General features: G+C 38.4%; 1 protein-coding gene across 3 annotated transcripts in view; it reads right to left on the bottom strand.

Annotated features, from left to right (window-relative positions):
• Nucleotides 1–18,392, bottom strand: part of LOC127430988 (epidermal growth factor-like protein 7) — a 28,141-nt gene extending 9,749 nt beyond the window's left edge. The window contains exons 1-6 of one of the 3 annotated variants that reach the window (XM_051681154.1): nucleotides 18,225–18,392; nucleotides 6,596–6,782; nucleotides 4,872–4,997; nucleotides 4,658–4,770; nucleotides 4,381–4,476; nucleotides 360–551 (exon numbers count right to left, since the gene is read on the bottom strand). In XM_051681154.1, coding sequence (XP_051537114.1) covers nucleotides 360–551; nucleotides 4,381–4,476; nucleotides 4,658–4,770; nucleotides 4,872–4,997; nucleotides 6,596–6,672 — 604 coding nt within the window. In that variant the 5' untranslated portion in view covers nucleotides 6,673–6,782; nucleotides 18,225–18,392. Of the gene's footprint in view, nucleotides 1–359; nucleotides 552–4,380; nucleotides 4,477–4,657; nucleotides 4,771–4,871; nucleotides 4,998–6,595; nucleotides 6,783–16,579; nucleotides 16,867–18,224 lie in introns of those variants that run through there. The other 2 variants (XM_051681156.1, XM_051681155.1) reach the window with 2 other exon arrangements.
• Nucleotides 18,393–19,081: the final 689 nt, after the last annotated feature.

The raw sequence follows: 19,081 nt of genomic DNA, 5'->3' as shown, positions 1-19,081 counted from the left end.
TGAACATGACTATCTAGGGGCAGAGGAGGTTCTGTTCTAGCTATTATTTTTAAATTGTAGGCAGATATTTCTTTCTTCTGTGGTCCGACTGTAGTTGCTGTGGTTACCAGTCACAGTGCACTATTACTCACGGTACGAGTTGAGAGTGGCATAGCGCGTACCAAAAGTAATAATGAACCGTGAGGCTGGTCAGGGTTCCGCCTAGGGGGTGCTAGAGGGGAAATTCACTCACTCATTTACAGTGGATTCTGTATTTAGAAAAGACATAACCAGACATGGACTTGACCTGGGATAAAAACTAAATGTTTTCAACAGAGAGAGGAGAGGAATTGTCTTAATTTCCTATTAAGATGTCTTACCATCTTCTCTATTGGATGCGTGATGATCTACTTTAGGAGGACTGGCAGGTGCGTTAGTTGGAGGAGAAACTCTCGTACACGTCAGTTTGTCTTCAGCCAGACTGTATCCATCCTCACACACACACCGAAAACTCCCCACCGTATTCACACATTTCTTTGAGCAGCGATGACCTTCCTTACACTCATCTAAATCTGAGAGAGAAAGAAGAGAGTGCACAGTATTTTAAAAGATAGTTCACCCAAAAATTAAAATTCTGTCAATATTTATTCACACTCATGTTATTCCAAACCCTTTAGGCCTTTTCTTCCGGCATGGAACACAAAGGAGATGTTAGGCAGAATGTTAGCCTCAGTCACCATTCACTTCCATTGCACCTTTTTACTACAGACCATTTCAAGTATGCACACAAAAACAAAGCAATTAGAATGCTACTGGCCTAGGAGCACTTCAGGTATCATTACCGGATCTTTTAAATAAGGCTCTGAGATAACATGTTTTCTCAAAGACATCCAACGTTTACCTGAAGTGACTTATCCAGACGTGTTGTTGATACTGAGCGTCTACTCGAGAGAGGCGATGAAATTGCATTGTAGTTTAGATGCTCATAGTTATTTTCTCAGCGGAGAGATCGGGAATATTAGATCGCTCCTATTATAATCAATGAAGCGCATCAATGAAGCTGCTTGCGTGACCTGTGTTCCTAATTTGTAAGTCGTTTTGGATAAAAGCTTCTGCAAAATAACTAAATGTAATAGTAAATTACTTGCACAGCTTCATTCATTATAATGGGAGCGATCTATAGTCACTTTAAGAGCTCTACCTATCAAACACACAATTAGTTGGCATAAATGTTGTTCACCTACCAGAGATAAGACATGTGCTACAGTTGTCAGAACTGCATGTATCCAGCCATCTCGCTTCATTGCAGCAGTTCATGCGTCCATTTGTGGTTGCTTTTTTGGAGATCTAAGCACTTTCATTTCCATTAGTTCCAGGCATCCAGGGAGCATCCAGCCACCAAACAACATGGTCCACATTTTAATAATGACATTTTATGACAAAAGTGCTAACGTTAGTACTTTTAATTGTGTTAAAGTCACTTTGAATGAAGCACCTCCCAATGTTGTTTTGAATGAGTTTGACAACTAGTAGGAAATGTTCATGGAACAAAGACGTAACTTCCTTATACCAATGAACAGTCCTTGAAATGGCCTATACAATGAAAGTGAATGGTGACTGAGGCTAACTTTCTGCCTAACATCTCCTTTTGTGTTTATTATGGAAAAGAGAAAGTTTGGAACAACATGAAGGTAAATAAATGATCACAGAATTTAATTTTTTTGGGGTGAACTGTCCCTTTAACGGCCATTTTCTAAAATGTTATAGTATTTTTTTTTTTTTTTTTTATAAGTCCATTTATATTGTTAGTCAATGTTTCAAACTGGGATGCACAGATGTATCGGCTGGCGATATTTATCAGCCAATCATTGACCAAATTAAAACCATCTGCATATCAGTTATAAGCATGAAAACGTCGATTTGAAAAATATATGGTTTATTTTTTATTAATTAGAGTTTTAAGAAATGTACAATCTTAAGAACACGTAATATTTTTTTTTTTCGTTTCGTTCTCACGTTAAAGTGGAAAAACTGCCATGACACATGAACAGACATGAGAGTTGTGAAAGCGGCACTTACGTATAGGCTACATGATGAGGGAAACCATCCAAAACTATTTGAAACCCACAGACTTTGACTTCTGAGACATCGGTATTATATCCATCAATGCTGCACGATTGAATTAAGATTTAATTTGCAGTATGACGTTGCAAGTTTACTAACATTAAAAGGCTATTTTTCTAAATATAGTCTATTTCAGCGCTTCAGTTAGCACTGTGTGAGCAAGCGGCACCCTCTAGCGGTCTGGACGGCATTATCCATTATACCAATATAATAAAGAATTTAAATGGGAGTTTTGTTTCTTTGGTTAAAACTTTTTATTGTTCAATGTTGTGGTTGACATTTCGATGGAACTGCCCAACATATGCACAATATGAATAAATATGAATGTTTTATAATATACAGTACATACAGTACATGTAAAGTGTGAGTCCTGTTGTTTTGAACTGCAAAAACTGAAGTGCATGAATGTTTTAGAAGTACAAAATAACCATTTTTCTTATCAGTCATTGTGACGAGGAGGAGGGCTAATCAGCCGTGGAGAGGGATATAGACGAGCCGGATGCGGCAGCTGAGTGTGGCTCTCTCTCTCTCTCTCGAACTGCCGCATCCGGCTCGTCTTCATCCCTCTTAGCTCTGTTGGTCCATACAACGCAAGTGGATGATGATCAGACATTTGTAGCTCCAAAATCACATAAAGGAAACATTCAAGTAATCCATATGACTCCAGTGGTTTAATCCATGTCTTCAGAAGCAATCCAATAGGTGTGGGTGAGAAACAGATCAAAATGTAAGTTATTTTTTTACTCTAAATCTCCACTTTCACTTTTACATCTGAAAGTCACATGTGGTGCCTATTTAGTTTCACTTGCACATCTGAAAGTTAAATTGGAGATTTAGAGTAAAAAGGGACTTAAATATTGTTCTGTTTCTCACCCACATCTATTATTTTGCTCCTGAAGACATGGATTTAAACACTGGAGTCATAAGGATTACCTTTATGTTACCTTTATGTGATTTTTGGTCACCATTCACTTGCATTGTGAGGACCTACAGAGCTGAAATATTCTTCTAAAAATCTTAATTTGTGTTCTGCTGAAGAAAGAAAGTCATACATATCTTGGATGTCATGAGGGTGAGTAAATTATGAGAGAATTTTCATTTTGGGGTGAACTATTCCTTTAAGAGTAGTGTTTGGGTGTGTGTGGCAACATGATCACACGGGAAGTCGGCATGTCGTTTCCGAAAGTTCCAGTGCCCTAGGATCGGTGACATTATGCCGACTCGTGGACAAGCGGCATCTCCTATCAGACAATTTTACTCTCCTCTGCTGATTAGCCCGACTGTGCTCGCCCGTCCCCACCCTCCTCCTCATCACAATCATCATGCTATCATATTGTTATTTTTTGTATCTTTTAAAAAAATTAATTCAAATCTCTTTAAAATTTTGGCTTGCCATGTGTTCAACAGAAATCCATGTTCAATAGAAATTATTTATTGTTAGAACAGTAAAAAAGCTTTTGTACCTCTTTGTACATTTTTAAAACATAATTCTTAAGTATAACAGTGATCTAATGACAAAATAAGGCAATATATCGGTATCAGTCTATAGTTTTTTGTTCAAATCAGTATCGTGTTGGCCAAAAATATTCATATTGTTGTTGCATCCCAATAGTTTCACAAGTGGTAGCCTGCAATTGTTAGAGCTCTTTCTAATTGATCTAAGCCTTAAAATTAGTTTTTTTGCTATAACCTAATGTATTCAGGTTGATTCAGGGATGTTACACAATATTTTTGAGTTGAATAAAACCAGTTAAGGTTATAGATGTTACCAGATGAAGCACAGAGTTTATGGTTAACATTTTTTTCTGTTTATTTGGGGGGGGGTTTCTGATGAAAAATGCCCCCAAATGATATGCTCCCTTTATGTACAAAATGAAAAGTACCAAATTATGTTGCATTTGTTGATTTTGTTGTATTAAACCGCCTCTATCCTTAGATATCATATCCATCTTATCTATCACAATGCATGCAAATCTTTGTGCATGAAATACGCTTTTTTGGCATACATGCTGTATGCCAAAAATATGACTGTAAATAAACTGAAAAACTTGCAATTGTTACCCAAAAATGTATTTCTACTTGATCTAACCTATAAAAATAACTTTTGTTGGTTTAACCAAATTTTTAAGGGCAGTTTAGTCGGATTAAATAGCAGTTTTGAATTGAATAAAACCAGTTAATTTAGATGTTACCACATGAAGCACATTCACATTTTAGGTTACCTGCCAAAACATTTTTGCAGTGTAAATTTTTATGTGTGTGTGTGTTTGTGAGTACCTATTTGGCAGTATCGCCCCGTCCATCCTTTTGGACACACACAATGATTAGGCCTTACACACGACCCTCCATTTACACAATACTGCTCACACACTGCTACAGAGAGAGAGAGAGAGAGAGAGAGAGAGTGAGAGAGAGAGAAAGAGAGAGAGTTACATATACAGACAGGTCATCCAACATCAGTGCATATATGCAAATATCAATACATTTAAATATACATGTAAAAGAACATTCTAAATGCATACAAACAAACAGTTTTGTGTTGACGACCTGTTACCTTGGTTACAGTTGTGCGAATGCACACGTCTCCATCCCGGACAGCACTCTGGGTAAATGTGTACATTAGGAACTGTTCTGCTCACCTGCCTATAAGTAACCCTGTATATTGTCCTGTAACACACAGTACAGTGAAAGGAAACCAGATTAGACTTAACAATATACTGCACGGATATACAGTACGTGTATGTATTTTCTTGTGTTTGTGTTCTTACTTGTAGGTGCTACACACATGGTGATTCTGGCACATGGTGATGTAGGGTTTGTGTACAGGTTGCAGAAATGACTCTGTGCTATAAGACACACGATGACTCCATGCATCTCCAATACACACTCTCCTCCTAAAACACGCACATATGGAAGGGTGTATTAATAACCACAACTGAGAATTTCTATGTGCATCATATCTGTCCTTAGTCTAAACCTTCCTATTCTGTAATAGTTATAACTTTAGTATGATTTTTATCTGTTTGTAAAGTGTGCACATCTCTGAGATGCTTATTTAACTTTTACAGTGCATGTGAGTTCTGTTTTTAAAAGGATAGTTCACCCAAAAATGAAAATTCTTTCATCATTTACTCACTCTAATGCCATCCCAGATGTGTATGACTTTCTTTCTTCAGCAGAACACAAACAAAGACTTTTAGAAGAACATCTTAGCTCTGTTGGTCCATACAATGCAAGTGGATGATGATCGGATATTTGTAGCTCCAAAATCACATAAAAGAAACATTCAAGTAATCCATATGACTCCAGTGGTTTAATCCATGTCTTCAGAAGCGATCCAATAGGTGTGGGTGAGAAACAGATCAAAATGTAAGTTATTGTTTTACTCTAAATCTCCACTTTCACTTTTACATCTGAACGTCACATGTGGTGCCTATTTAGTTTCACTTGCACATCTGAAAGTTAAAGTGGAGATTTAGAGTAACAAAGGACTTAAATATTGTTCTGTTTTTCACCCACATCTATTATTTTGCTCCTGAAGACATGGATTTAAACGCTGGAGTCATATGGATTACCTTTATGTTACCTTCATGTGATTTTTGGTCCTTCCGAGTTCTGGTCACCATTCACTTGCATTGTGAGGACCTACAGAGCTGAAATATTCCTCTAAAAATCTTCATTTGTGTTCTGCTGAAGAAGGAAAGTCATACATATCTTGGATGTCATGAGGGTGAGTAAATAATGAGAGAATTTTCATTTTTGGGTGAACTATTCCTTTAAGAGTAGTGTTTGGGTCTTTGCGTGTGTGTGGCAACATGATCACATGGAAAGTCGGCATGTTGTTTCCAAGAGTTCCAGTACCCTAGGATCGGTGACATTATGCTGACTCGTGGACAAGCGGCATCTCCTATCAGACAATTTTACTTTGGCTCCAGTATGTTTATCTTCCCTTGTGGTGTGACTAGAAGTGCATTGCGTCAGCTGTGTGGGAGACCCAGGTTCAGATCTCATGTTGAAACCAGGAAGTAATGGCATTGATATAGTCAATGATGAACACAATTCAGAGGTTGCACTTTCCCCTCTTACATTACCTTTTTAGTCCACTGATGGTAGGGTTTAGGTTTGGGATTTATGTTGGGGGGTACAGTTTATAAAATTTGTATTCCTCCTCACTGAATTACAGCCTGTACAGCTGAAAACAACTCCCTTTACAACTTGCTTTTCGAGCCTCTCTGTGGAAAATGGAGATCGCACATGCCCATACACCCAACAACACTTACCACATTAGCCACTAGGGACAGTGTTCTGCATTTTGGTAAACGCAGACCGGATTTAGCTAAAGAAAAGTTAACCTACTGTTTCCTGTTTCACTGTGAGATCAGTCTGGTGTGTGTTGTGTAATATATGCTGCAATAATGTCTCCATTTAGATAGTTAGGTAAACGTGTGTGTGTGTTATTATGGGAATATTATAGTGTTGTGTGAGCTATTACCCATGGTGACTGTGAAACTGAGGCGTACAGGTCACATGCAGGAGAAACAGGGAAGAGAGCAGGACCGCTGTGTACATCTCTCTCTATACCTGTCTCCCTCTTAGGTATGTCTCACAAGAGAATGAGTGACTTTCAGGTATGTCCGACCCCTTTGACACACTCGGCTATGCCTGAGCCAATCAGCTACCTGAGAATGAAAGAGATAGATTACATTTAAATATATGTACACTTAGACTGACATAGTAGGAGGAGCCATGTCTAGGGACCACAATATCATACAGACTTGGACCAGTAAGCAACCACCCAGAACACCCTAACAACTGTTCGGCCATTTGGCCCCGTTTCGCGGCCAGCCCACCGGGTTCTAGCTATGACCAGTCCTCCCCTGACTGGAATCAATTCAGGCACTGGTTCCAGCACATGTTTTCTGCTTAGTAGAGTCTGTACAGAGGGTTTGTTACTATATGTTGTTTTTTAATCAAGTTTAGAGACAGAGATAAATAGGCAGACAAACTTACAATTTGACAGGTTTATTAATAATAGTGTAAATAGCACGATTACATTTTATAAATGTAAAGTTGCTTTTTCACCATCGTGCTGGACGGTTCTTGTTGCGGAACTGTGCTGCGAAATCAGAATTAATGAACTGACTGAGAAAGAGACCAATCATGAGTCGCAGCGTCACTAAAGGCAGGATATGAATTATAGATATTTAACTAGTTAAAATGCTAATTCTTGATATCAGGACTGGAATTACTAGTGAAAGTTCTCATTGTAAAAACTTGAATTCTTGATATAAAAAATGACGTCATATTTACCATAGACTTTGTCAGTTTGAACCAGTCTGGCCATTCTCTGTTGACCTCTCTCATCAACAAGACATTTCCATCCACAGAACTGCCCCCACTGGATGTTTTTTGTTTTTGGAACCATTCTGAGTAAATTCTAGAGACTGTTGTGTGTGAAAATCCTAGGAGATCAGCAGTTACAGAAATACTCAAACCAGCCCATCTGGCACCAACAATCATTCATGCGATTATCTAATCAGCCAATCATGTGGCAGCAGTGCAGTGCATAAAATCATGTAGATACCGATCATGAGCTTCAGTTAATGTTCACATCAACCATCAAAATGGGAAAAAAATGTGATCTCAGTGATTTGGAGTGTGGCATGATAGTTGGTGCCAGATGGGCTGGTTTGAGTATTTCTGTAACTGCTGATCTACTGGGATTTTCACACACAACAGTCTCTAGAATTTACTCCGAATGGTGCCAAAAACAAAAAACATCCAGTGAGGGGCTGTTCTGCGTATGGAAACGCCTTGTTGTTGAGAGAGGTCAACAGAGAATGGCCAGACTGGTCGAACAGACAAAGTCTATATTAACTCAGATAACCGCTCTGTACAATTGTGGTGAGAAGAATACATATACTGTACATATGTACAAATGCAATTCTGTTAAATACAGAATGTAATGGCAGAAGAGGTAGGATATGTTGGATAAATATAAGATAGACTAAGCTGTGTATTGCACATAATTATTGCTCAATGGGGCAGTTTTAACTGTTCATGAGATGGACAGCCTGAGGGAAAAAAACTGTTCTTGTGCCTGATGGTTCTGGTGCTCAGTGCTCTGTAGCGCCGGCCAGAAAGCAACAGTTCAAAAAGGTAGTGGGCTGGGTGAGTCCAGAGTGATTTTTCCAGCCTTTTTCCTCACTCTGGAAGTGTATAGTTCTTGAAGGGAGGGCAGGGGGCAACCAATAATCCTCTCAGCAGTCCGAACTGTCCTTTGTAGTGTTATGATATCCGATTTCGTAGCTGAACCAAACCAGACAGTTACTGAAGTGCAGAGGACAGACTCAATGACTGCTGAGTAGAACTGTATCAGCAGCGCATGTGGCAGGTTGAACTTCCTCAACTGGTGAAGAAAGTACAAGCTCTGCTGGGCATTTTTCACAATGGAGTCAATGTGGGTCTCCCATTTCAGGTCCTGTGCGATAGTAGAGCCCAGGAACCATAATGACTCCACTGCTGCCACAGTGCTGTTCAGAATGGTGAGTGGGATCAATGTCGGGGTGTTCCTCCTAAAGTCCACTATCATCTCCACTGTTTTGAGTGTGCTCAGCTCCAGGTTGTTTAGACTGTACCAGACAGCCAGCTATTCAACCTCCCTTCGGTATGCAGACTCATCATCATCCTGGATGAGGCCGATGACAATAGTGTCATCTGCAAACTTCAGGAGCTTGACAGAGGGGTCCTTGGTGGTGCAGTCATTTGTGTACAGGGAGAAGAGTAGTGGGGAGAGCACACATCCCTAGGGGGCACCAGTGCTGATTGTACATGTGCTGGAGGTGAATTTCCCCAGTCTCACTAACTGCTGCCTATCTGTCAAAAAGCTGGAGATCCACTGACAGATAGAGCTGTTGATTCCTATAGTGTTGGGGGATTGCATCTTGTAGTTAGTAATGTCTTTCAGGCCTCTCCACACTGATGCAGGGTCGTTAGCTGAAAACTTGTTTTCATATCCTCACAGAAACTGATATATGATGTCACAGTAACTATGAGCTTGGGGGCCTGGGTAGCTCAGCAAGTAAAGATGCTGACTATCACTGCTGGAGTTGCAAGTTCGAATCCAGGGCGTGCTTAGTGACACCAGTCAGGCTTCCTAAGCAACCAATTGGCCCGGTTGCTAGGGTGGGTAGAGTCACATGGGGTAACCTCCTCATGGTCCCTATAATGTGGAGTCACTATGCCACCACGAGGACTTAGAGCACATTGGGAACTGGGCATTCCAAATTGGGGAGAAACAAAAAAAAAACTGTATCTGTGAGCTCATCCAGATTGGTGTCTGCAGCTTCAAAAACACTCCAATCAGTGCAGTCAAAGCAGGCTTGTAGCTCCAGCTCTGCTTCAATGGTCCATCTTTTTACAGTCTTTATTACAGGTTTAGCTGATTTAAGTTTCTGCCTGTAGGTCGGAAGATGAACCAGACTGTGATCAGAGAGTCCCAAAGCTGCTCTAGGGACAGAGCGATATGCATGTTGTGTAGCGGTGATCCAGTATATTTCTGTCTCTGGTGGGGCAATGTGCTGTCTGTATTTTGGCAGCTCATGGCTTAGGTTGGCTTTGTTAAAATCACAGAGAATAATAAGTGAGTCCGGGTATTGTTGTTCCGTGTCTGGGATCTGATCAGTCAGCTGTTGAAGCACTGCGCTTGTGGAGGAATATAAACACTCACCAGAATAAATGAGGTGAGTTATGAACTCCCGTGGCGAGTAGAAAGGCTTACAGTTGATAAAGAGCGCATCCAAATTAGGACAGTATATCTTCTTTAACGTTGTTAAATCTGTACACCACCTTTCATTGATGTAAAAGCATGTTCCACCGCCTCTCGTTTTCCCCGTTAACTCCGCAATGCGATCCGCTCTGAACAGCTGAAAGCCTGACAGATGTAACGTGCTGTCCAGCATGGCTTCACTCAGCCATGCTTCTGTGAAGCACAAGGCAGCAGAGTTTGAAAAGTCCTTATTTGTACGGTTGAGGAGATGTAGTTCATCGGAGATTCGCTAGATGAATACTCGGCAGCGCTGTTTGAAAGCCGCGCTGTTGGAGCCAGACCAGCGCGCCGGCTCGCTTCCCTCGCTTGCGACTCATAGCGCGCTTGAACAACACAGCTGCTAAAATCTAAACTAAAATGTCCAACAAAACCGTGGCGCCATCTTGAGAATAATTTTGGTTATTTAGGTTAGGTTAGTTTAGGTTATAGAGGCAGATTTAACTGAGGGAAAAAACTAAATGGCTACAACACATGGTTAAAATGAAAAAATATTACATTTTGTCAACTGCGTCAGAATTTTCGGAATAGTGTGAAAACAGAAATAAAATTATAGAATGTATTTTATCACTTAAGTCTTTTACTGAAGACTGTTATTAGATAATTAAAGACTTTATGCTCTTGTTGAATGGGTCAAATTAGCTGAGACCTTTGTTTACAAATATTTCAAATTAATTTAATATTAAAAAAATGAAAACTCAGATTTTAACATGTTTTGTCCCTTATCTCAAGAATCAGTGATATATCAGCTATGTACTTTTGGTAAAAATGATCATTTTTGAAATCAATAATTATAGTTACTAGTGCTAATATTTTTATGTTAGTCTCAGTCACCATTCACTTTCATTGCATCTTTTTCTACACTTTTCCAATAAAAGTAAATGGTGACTGAGACTAACATTCTGACTAACACAGAAAGTCATACAGATTTGGAACAACATGAGGTTGAGTAAATGATGACAGAATTATCATTAGTGGGTGAACTATCCCTTTAAAATCCAAAGTGGACTAGTGACATGTAACACTTGTGAAAATTGGTGTGTGTGTGTGTAATTGTTTTGAAACCTTCTTCAATGTGCAGATCCATTACTCTGTCCTTCATATGTCTGTGTAGTTGTTTAATGTCAGAATTTTTTAAATACATGACACTTTCCACAGTGCTAGAGTTGCTCTACAGCAGCTGGTGAGGTTTGAATCGCAGCCTAACATATTGTGAGTCAACTTTTATCAGTGACAATGGTGTAACTCCTCAGTCTGGGCAGATTTATGCTGACTCTGGGTCAGATAATGTTTTCACACTGTGCGGTTTGAGTGGGACCACCGCAGAGAGCGTTTGACACCCGAAGGAGGCAGCAAAGTGGTTTAGGACCTCTGGATGACTTGCATACAGATCTCTTGCCAAACGCATAATGCTTTTTACAGACCCATACCTGCAGGCTGGGTCAATTATCAAAACTGTATATGTGTGCGTCTCTAACAATTCATCTGATTGCCATCATACATAAACACTTACCACGTGCCATACTGTATGTAAATGCTGTACGCTGTTGCCAGATCTCATGCTTTCATAAGTCATCTTTTTGGAGCAGCAGTGTGTGCGTAAAGTGCGGGTGTGTGCATTACGCATCGTAGTTCTTCACATGTTAGTGACTGTGCTATGACACGGTTATGGTAATAGTTTAACTGCAAATTGTTAAAGGAATATTCCGGGTTGAATACAAATTAAGAGCAAACGACAGTATTTGTGGCCTTATCTTGATTACCACATAAATCATTTTGATTGGGCACTTGTTTATTTAAAAAAAAAAGAACAGTAACAGTGGCGATAACAGTAAGTCACTTGCAGTACCATAGAAGTGAACAGGGTGAGTCCATAAACGCTAAAATACACACTGTTTTTAACATTTACAAAAACATTTAACAACTATCCCTTTAAGCTTTGTTCACAAACTTTTGAATTAAAAAAAGTATAAATAAATTCATATTATTGGCTGCAATATTGGCCTAATCTGGACACTGTGATAATTCGGGGGTGAAAATTCACTAATATCAGCTAATGCCACTGATTTTAGATCAGCAATTATCAATAAGCTCTTTATCAAAATGAGCAAAACTGATCATTGAGTCCATGCCAGTCTGGTGCAAAACTATAAATTACTTGTAGCTAGTTTAGTTAGCTTACACACACACGCACACACACACACACACACAAATATATATATATATATATATATATATATATATATATATATATATATATATATATATATATATATATATATACAACCCCAATTTCAAAAAAGTTGGGACAGTATGAAAAATGCTAATAAAAACGAAAAGGAGTGATTTGTAAATTATATTCACCCTTTGCTATATTGAAAGCACCACAACTACACATAATATGATATTTTACCTTGTGAATTAATTTTAATTTTTATTTTATTTTTTTATGTACAGTAATTTCAAATCAGATGATTACAACACACTCCCAAAAAGTTGAGAAAAAAGTTGTTTTTTAAGATTAATAACAATTTGACGAGTTGAAATAACAAGGCGATGTTAAACAGGTGAGGCAATTGTGTCATAATATATAAGGAGCCTCCAAAACAGCCTAGTCCTTCAAGAGCAAGGATCGTTCAAGACTTGTCAATTTGTCAATAGATGCTTCAGCAAATAATCCAGCACTTTGAGAACAATGTTCCCCAAAGACAAATTGGAAGGATTTTGGGCATTTCACCCTCTACAGTGCACAATATAGTTAAAAGATTCACGGAATCTGTTCAAATCTCGGTGTGTAAAGGTCAAAACGAAAACCACTTCTGAATGCGCGTGATCTCTGATCCCTCAGACATCACTGTCTTAAAAAACATCATTCATCTGTAATGGATATCATGAATATGGGCTTGGGATATCTTTAGTAAACCTTTGTTAGTCAACACCACTCGCCGCTGCATCCACAGATGCAAGTTAAGACTTTATTATGCAAAGCAGAAGCCATACATCAACACTGTCCAGAAGCGCTGCCGACTTCTCTGGGCTCGGTCTCATCTTAGATGAAAAGTAGAACAGTGGAACTGTGTTTTGGTCAGAAGAGTCCACATTTCAAAAAGTTTTTGAAAAACACAGCCATCTTGTTATCCGGGCCAAAGAGGAAAAGGACCATCCAAGCTGTTATTAGCGTCAGGTCCAAAAGCCAGTGTCTGTATGGGCCAGGGGTGTGTCAATGCCCATGCCATGGGTAACTCACACATCTGTGAGAACACCATGAATGCAGGCAGATATGTAAAAATTTTGGAGCAACAAATACTGCAATCCAGCACCGTCTTTTCCAGGGACGTCCCTGCATTTTCCTGCAGGACAACTTCAAACCACATACTGCCCAGATTACAAGTGCATAGCTGTGTAAGCAGAGTGTGCGGGTGCTAGATTGGCCTGCCTGCAGTCCTGACCTGTCTCCATTGAGAATGTGTGGCGCATTATTAAGCACACCATACGGCAACGAAGACCCCGTACAATTGTGCAGCTAAAGACCAACATAATGGATGAATGAGGGAAAATTCCACTTTCTTAACTTAACAAACTTGTGTCTTCAGTGCCTAAATGCTTAATAAGTGTTATTAGAAGAAATGGTGATGTTTCACAGTGGTAAACACAGTATGTTTCGGAGCGTGTTGCAATCATTTGATTTGAAATTACTGTACATTTTAAAAAACAAACAATGAAATTCACAAAGTAAAACATTATATAATGTGTAGTTGTAGAACTTTCAATATAGCAAAGGGTGATTATAATTTACAAATCACTCATTTTACTCATTATCATTTTTCATACTGTCCCAACTTTTTTTAAATTGGGGTTGTATACATATATATATATGATGCAAAACACACCGACACACACTGCTAATAAATGCAAAGCTTTGCACATCAACACACAAAGACATTTTGATACACATCATTGCATATAATCACAAATAATGACTCTCACTACCAGAAACATTTAAGACTAATGGAGGGCCCAGCAGTCAGCTAGACTCAGATAAGCATCAGAGCTCAGAGTACTAGGTACTTATTTTATTCAGCGAGTGGCATCCAGTTATCATCCCAATTTTTATTTATTTTTTTATTTTTTTTATGTGAAACTTTTGGAAGTTCAACCAAGTAATGAGTCAAGAAAGAGTAAAAATATTGCTTCCTATTTTTCACACTGGAAATGGAAGGTAAAGTTGATTGCATTGCACTGTGGCATCCAGTACTCAGCACTGTGTGCTCTATTGTGTACTGCACATTTGTGTATTATATGAATACAAAGAAATTGCATACAGTGAGCGGTATACATACTGCAAAAATAGTATTAGTAGTATGGTAACATGCCATTTCAAACGTGGCCTGCAAGTCAGTGACGTGCACAGACCTTAGCAGGGACAGGTTTTTATTTCATTTTATTTTATTTATTTTTTTTAATGAGTAGTAATTATAAATACTTAACTAATTTCTTTGCTTTTTGAGAATTTAACCATTTTCTTGTGTATATATATATATATATATATATATATATATATATATATATATATATATATATATATATATATACTGTACATAATTTTTTCAATTTTTCCTTTATCACAAATAATAGCCTATTCTGTTATATTTCTCACAAAAAGCACCATGGTAATATACTTGTTTATTTATTTATTTTCAGACATGGTCTGTGATAACCCCATGTTTATGACATGTGTCATAGTAAAACCCTGGTATTTTTTAAAGTACCTTGGAGTACCATGACAGTATAATGAAATATGAACATGATCAATCATTCAGTACCATGGCATTACCCTGGTAACGAGGTGAACAGTGCGAAGGCGCAAAGAGAAAGTGTGAGCGCGAGGCAATCGACTGTATTGCTACAGGGTCCTTGAATAACATATAACATGCGAGTAAAGGCAGCTGGTGGAGTTTCTGGTGCCCCCCTAGGGTATGATGTGTCCCCCTAGGGAGTTGGTGCCCTACGCAGACTGCCTAATATGTGTACAGGGAGCTGCGGTACTGTAGTAGCTTAATGGTATTTTTCTGAAAGTGATTAGTCGATTTTCAACAAAACCAAACTGGCTTTGGCTGAACCTGACAGCTCCTTCAGTTTATGTCAATATTCTATAAAAGACTAATTGAATTTATATCACTGAAAGTGACACAACCGCTCCCATTCTAATTAATAAATCTGCCTACACTAGTGATACGCAATGTCGGAAATGCAGTAGCAATCGAGTATTATTCTTTTGATGAACTTACAACACAATAAATGGAGTGGACTTTTTATCTGACCTGTTACTCTTCTGAGGTAACGGCACTTCGATGCTCCGGGGCGAATTCAAAACTGCATTTTTTGCTTTCAAGAAGGGCACTCCTGCGGGAAGGGACGCCACTCGAAAGCTTGTTCAAAACGAAAGTGAGAAAATGAATCTTTTCTCTGAGGGCCCTATGACAAGACTGTTAGCGAAGGGTACATTCATACAGTTATGCCATGTTTCCTTCAGAGTACCCCCTTCAAGGGCTCTGCACTTCGGAGTGCATAGGGAGGATCGCTTGCAATTGGTATCCACCCCCGATCTGCTGTAGCGCGCACTCTTAAAGGCACCTCCGCTTAATTTTCTTTAATACGCCCACGATTTACAAATAAATCTCATAACACATTATTACTGTTATTGTGAGATTATGACGAGATTTAAAAAAAATTTATTTAACTATTTTAATTTCATTATTGAAATTTCTCCACTTTTTCTGGATGACCAAAAGGGCACCTTTGGATTTGTGAACCAAAGGGGCAAGGGCTTGCACCCCAGCTGCCCCCATTCTGTGCACGTCAGTGCTGCAAGTATCCCTACCAAGCCTGTTTTAACTCTACATTAGATGGCCAGCAGGCGGCGCTGTTTCAACGCAACATTATTTGCGACCATTCACACGTTCAAGAAGTCCGATTCATTTTAGCGAATCGGTTTGTTCGGACGGTTCGTTTAATTAAATCGGTTCGTGTAAAACGATTCACAACCGTGCCAACACTCAAAACAAAAGTGTTCTCAGAAGTACCCGCGCAGCATTTTACGTTTCATTTTGCTGTTCGTCCAAATATTTTCACGAGGTTATATTATAGATCAGTCAATGCTGTTTATTGCTCCAGAATTAGCCTGTTGATAACAGCATCACTAGACATTAAAAACAGTGTTGCAATAATAGGCTAGGTTTACTATTAGGCCTAAAATAATATTAATGATTCCCATTTTGCTTAACAACATTGTTCCCATCTCACAGTTTTTCCTCAACATAGTCATCCCTCAGCTTTGCGAATCGGTTCCTTCGAGAGATTAAAAAGAATCGATTCAAAAGAACGATTCAAGAATCAGACATCACTAAGTATTGTTGCTTCAAATCAGAGTTATGACACTGAAAGCGATACACAGAGTAAGCAAAAAAAAAAAAAAAAAAAAAAAAAAAAAAAAAAACATTTGTGCGAATGAGAGCAGGCAATAATCTCAACGCTACACACATACACAATGAACCATAACAACAAATTGTTGCATGCTCAAACAGATAATATGACTTAATTTAAAGATGTACTTAAAGATACTTGACTTGCTAAAACTCATTGAACACTTACTGGATCACGACTGTCCACGAGCTTAAGCGCTGTGAAGCAAAACATCCAACACAGGCTACACAGTGTCGCGCGTGGACGTAAGGGGAAAAAAGAAATAGAGTGGTCCCCCAGAGCGTCCTAAAACAAAGTTTCCCACCAAACTAAAGTACAGGCCCAAAATATTCTTTATAAATATTCCAAAAAAGCATGCGTTTGCCCCAAAACGCGCAAAATTCCTGGCGCGTGCCTCCCGTGGATCAGCTCTCCGTGTTCGCGTGGGATTTCTGTTTTTTTTTTTTTTTTTTTTTTTTGCATGCTTTGTTCAGTGTTCTGAACTGTCAAAGCATGCAGGGGGTAACCGCACAAAAACTGCCCCTCCTTCACCGGGACGTCCCGGTAGAAGCTCACGCAAGAGCCCAGTCTCTCCGCGCGAATGACGTAATCGCGGATAGAACTCATTCGCAGTCTTGCTCGGTTTACTGGGTCACGGATTAATTACTTGTCATGTACACTATGCAGTCAAAAGTTTGGACTCACTTGATTGAATTTATTTTTCTTGTTCTGTTTTGATCTAAATGCTTATGTTTAAAAGCATTAAATTAGATTTGTAGACAAACAGGCTATACAGTGCTTACATGTGAAGTTCTTTAAAAACAGAATTTTTAATTATTTGTTTCAATTTTTATAAACAAGTTGGAATGAGTAGTAGTGGAAAAACAGCCAACAAGTGTCCAGCATCCATTGAAACTCCTTCAATACTGTTTAAAAAGCATCTCAGGATGCAGAGCTGTAATAGGCAAAGGGTGGCTATACTTTAAAGAAGCATAAACATTTTGATTTGTTTAACATTTTTTGGTCAATACATAATCCCTTTACTTCCATTTGTGTTATTGTGACAACTTTGCTATAGTGTTATTCTAAAATGTGTAAAATTGTAGGCTATTAATAAATCAGGTGCACCCAAGCCTTTGCCCAAGATGAAAACATACAATTCAATTGCACTCAACATAATAAACCAGACAATAGCCCCCTTAAGCAAGTCACAATCAACTACTTTTAACTTCTATCATTAACTACTTCACAATCCAATATTATTTACTTTCTTACTAAATATATCAGCTCAAATTCAGTAATACCACAGAAAATGTGTTCAAACAACTTGCCAAGACCTAAAGAAACAATTGCATTGAATTATGCTCAATAATACGAAATAAAAATGATTAAAATGAAGAGAAAAAGTAAAAAAATAAATAAATAAAAATAACACCTTTCATTAATTAAAATATTAAAATATTATTTTACAGTGACATTCAATTTTATTTGATTTTTTTAAGATTTACGCATTTCAATTTCATTACAAAATTAAATCAGCTTGAACTGAGTAATCTTTAATAAAAGAAAAAACCTAAATATTTTAAGTTTTATTAATTTAATTTTGTTAAACATTACACAGTTCAGTTGGAATTTTGTTGTGAAACTGAAATGCTTAAATCTTAAAAAAAATTAGGTTAAATAATTTTTTGAGTAAAAATATACAATAGATGTCACGGCACTTTTATATAGGCTATATTCATTTTTGAATGTACACGAACTTCTGATTTATGAAGCATAATGGCTGTTAATGACATATTTATGAATGTGTTACCAAAGATATTCACACACTCACCCGCTTATAATAAAACCACGTGATCTCGTGCTGCGCTGCTGGCCATTCGATCCACCTGCCGCGCGCTCTGACGCGCTTCTTCATCGCCACCATTTCTTATAAACTCTTTTAGCCTCTGATAAAGAGCGCCGTGTGGTCAATGTCTCGATGCTCCCTGTGATCCGACTAGCGAGGAATGAGATGCATTTGGGCGTTTTTCTCCTGCTTTTTATTCCGCGCTTCCTGTGGAACCCAGGAATTGGATGGACAATCCCAAAGCGGAAATCCTGCAAGTGTTTGGAGCTGATAAAACTCTCTGGCCCTACACAAACACTCCCCTAAATGCCCCTAAAGTGCTTATTATGAGTAATCGCCTTTTCTGAGAGCATAAATTCACTGTGATTTGTAGAAACTGTGAGGGTAAGATTTGGGCCCTGTGATTTGAACTAGCCAACTCTGTTAGTTAAGAAAAAGTTCAAGTTACATTGTTTTTCAAGGGCAGTTACGCCTATTAGGTAATTTTAACTGTTAATTGTCATTTTTGAATCAGCTAAAATTACGATGAAATTCTGGCAGCTGAGGTTGCCAGAAATTAATCGCAAAATAATACGGTGACCATATTTCAGGCTTTACGGGATGTAATTTTGATACCTGTATATTTTATGGTTCACTTATTTTATTAAAGCGATAGTTCACACAAAAATGAAAATTCTCTCATCATTTAGGCTACTCACCCTCATGCCATCACAGATGTGTAGGCCTATGACTTTCTTTCTTCTACAGAGCACAACTAAAGATTTTTAGAAGAATATTTCAACTCTGTAAGTCCATAAAATGCAAGTGAATGGTGACCAAAACTTTGACGCTCCAAAAAGCAC

The sequence above is a fragment of the Myxocyprinus asiaticus genome, chromosome 40, assembly GCF_019703515.2.
Source record: "Myxocyprinus asiaticus isolate MX2 ecotype Aquarium Trade chromosome 40, UBuf_Myxa_2, whole genome shotgun sequence".
Lineage (NCBI taxonomy): Eukaryota > Metazoa > Chordata > Actinopteri > Cypriniformes > Catostomidae > Myxocyprinus > Myxocyprinus asiaticus.
The sequence above is the reverse complement of the archived record's forward strand: the minus strand, read 5'-3'. Positions and strand labels throughout refer to the sequence as shown.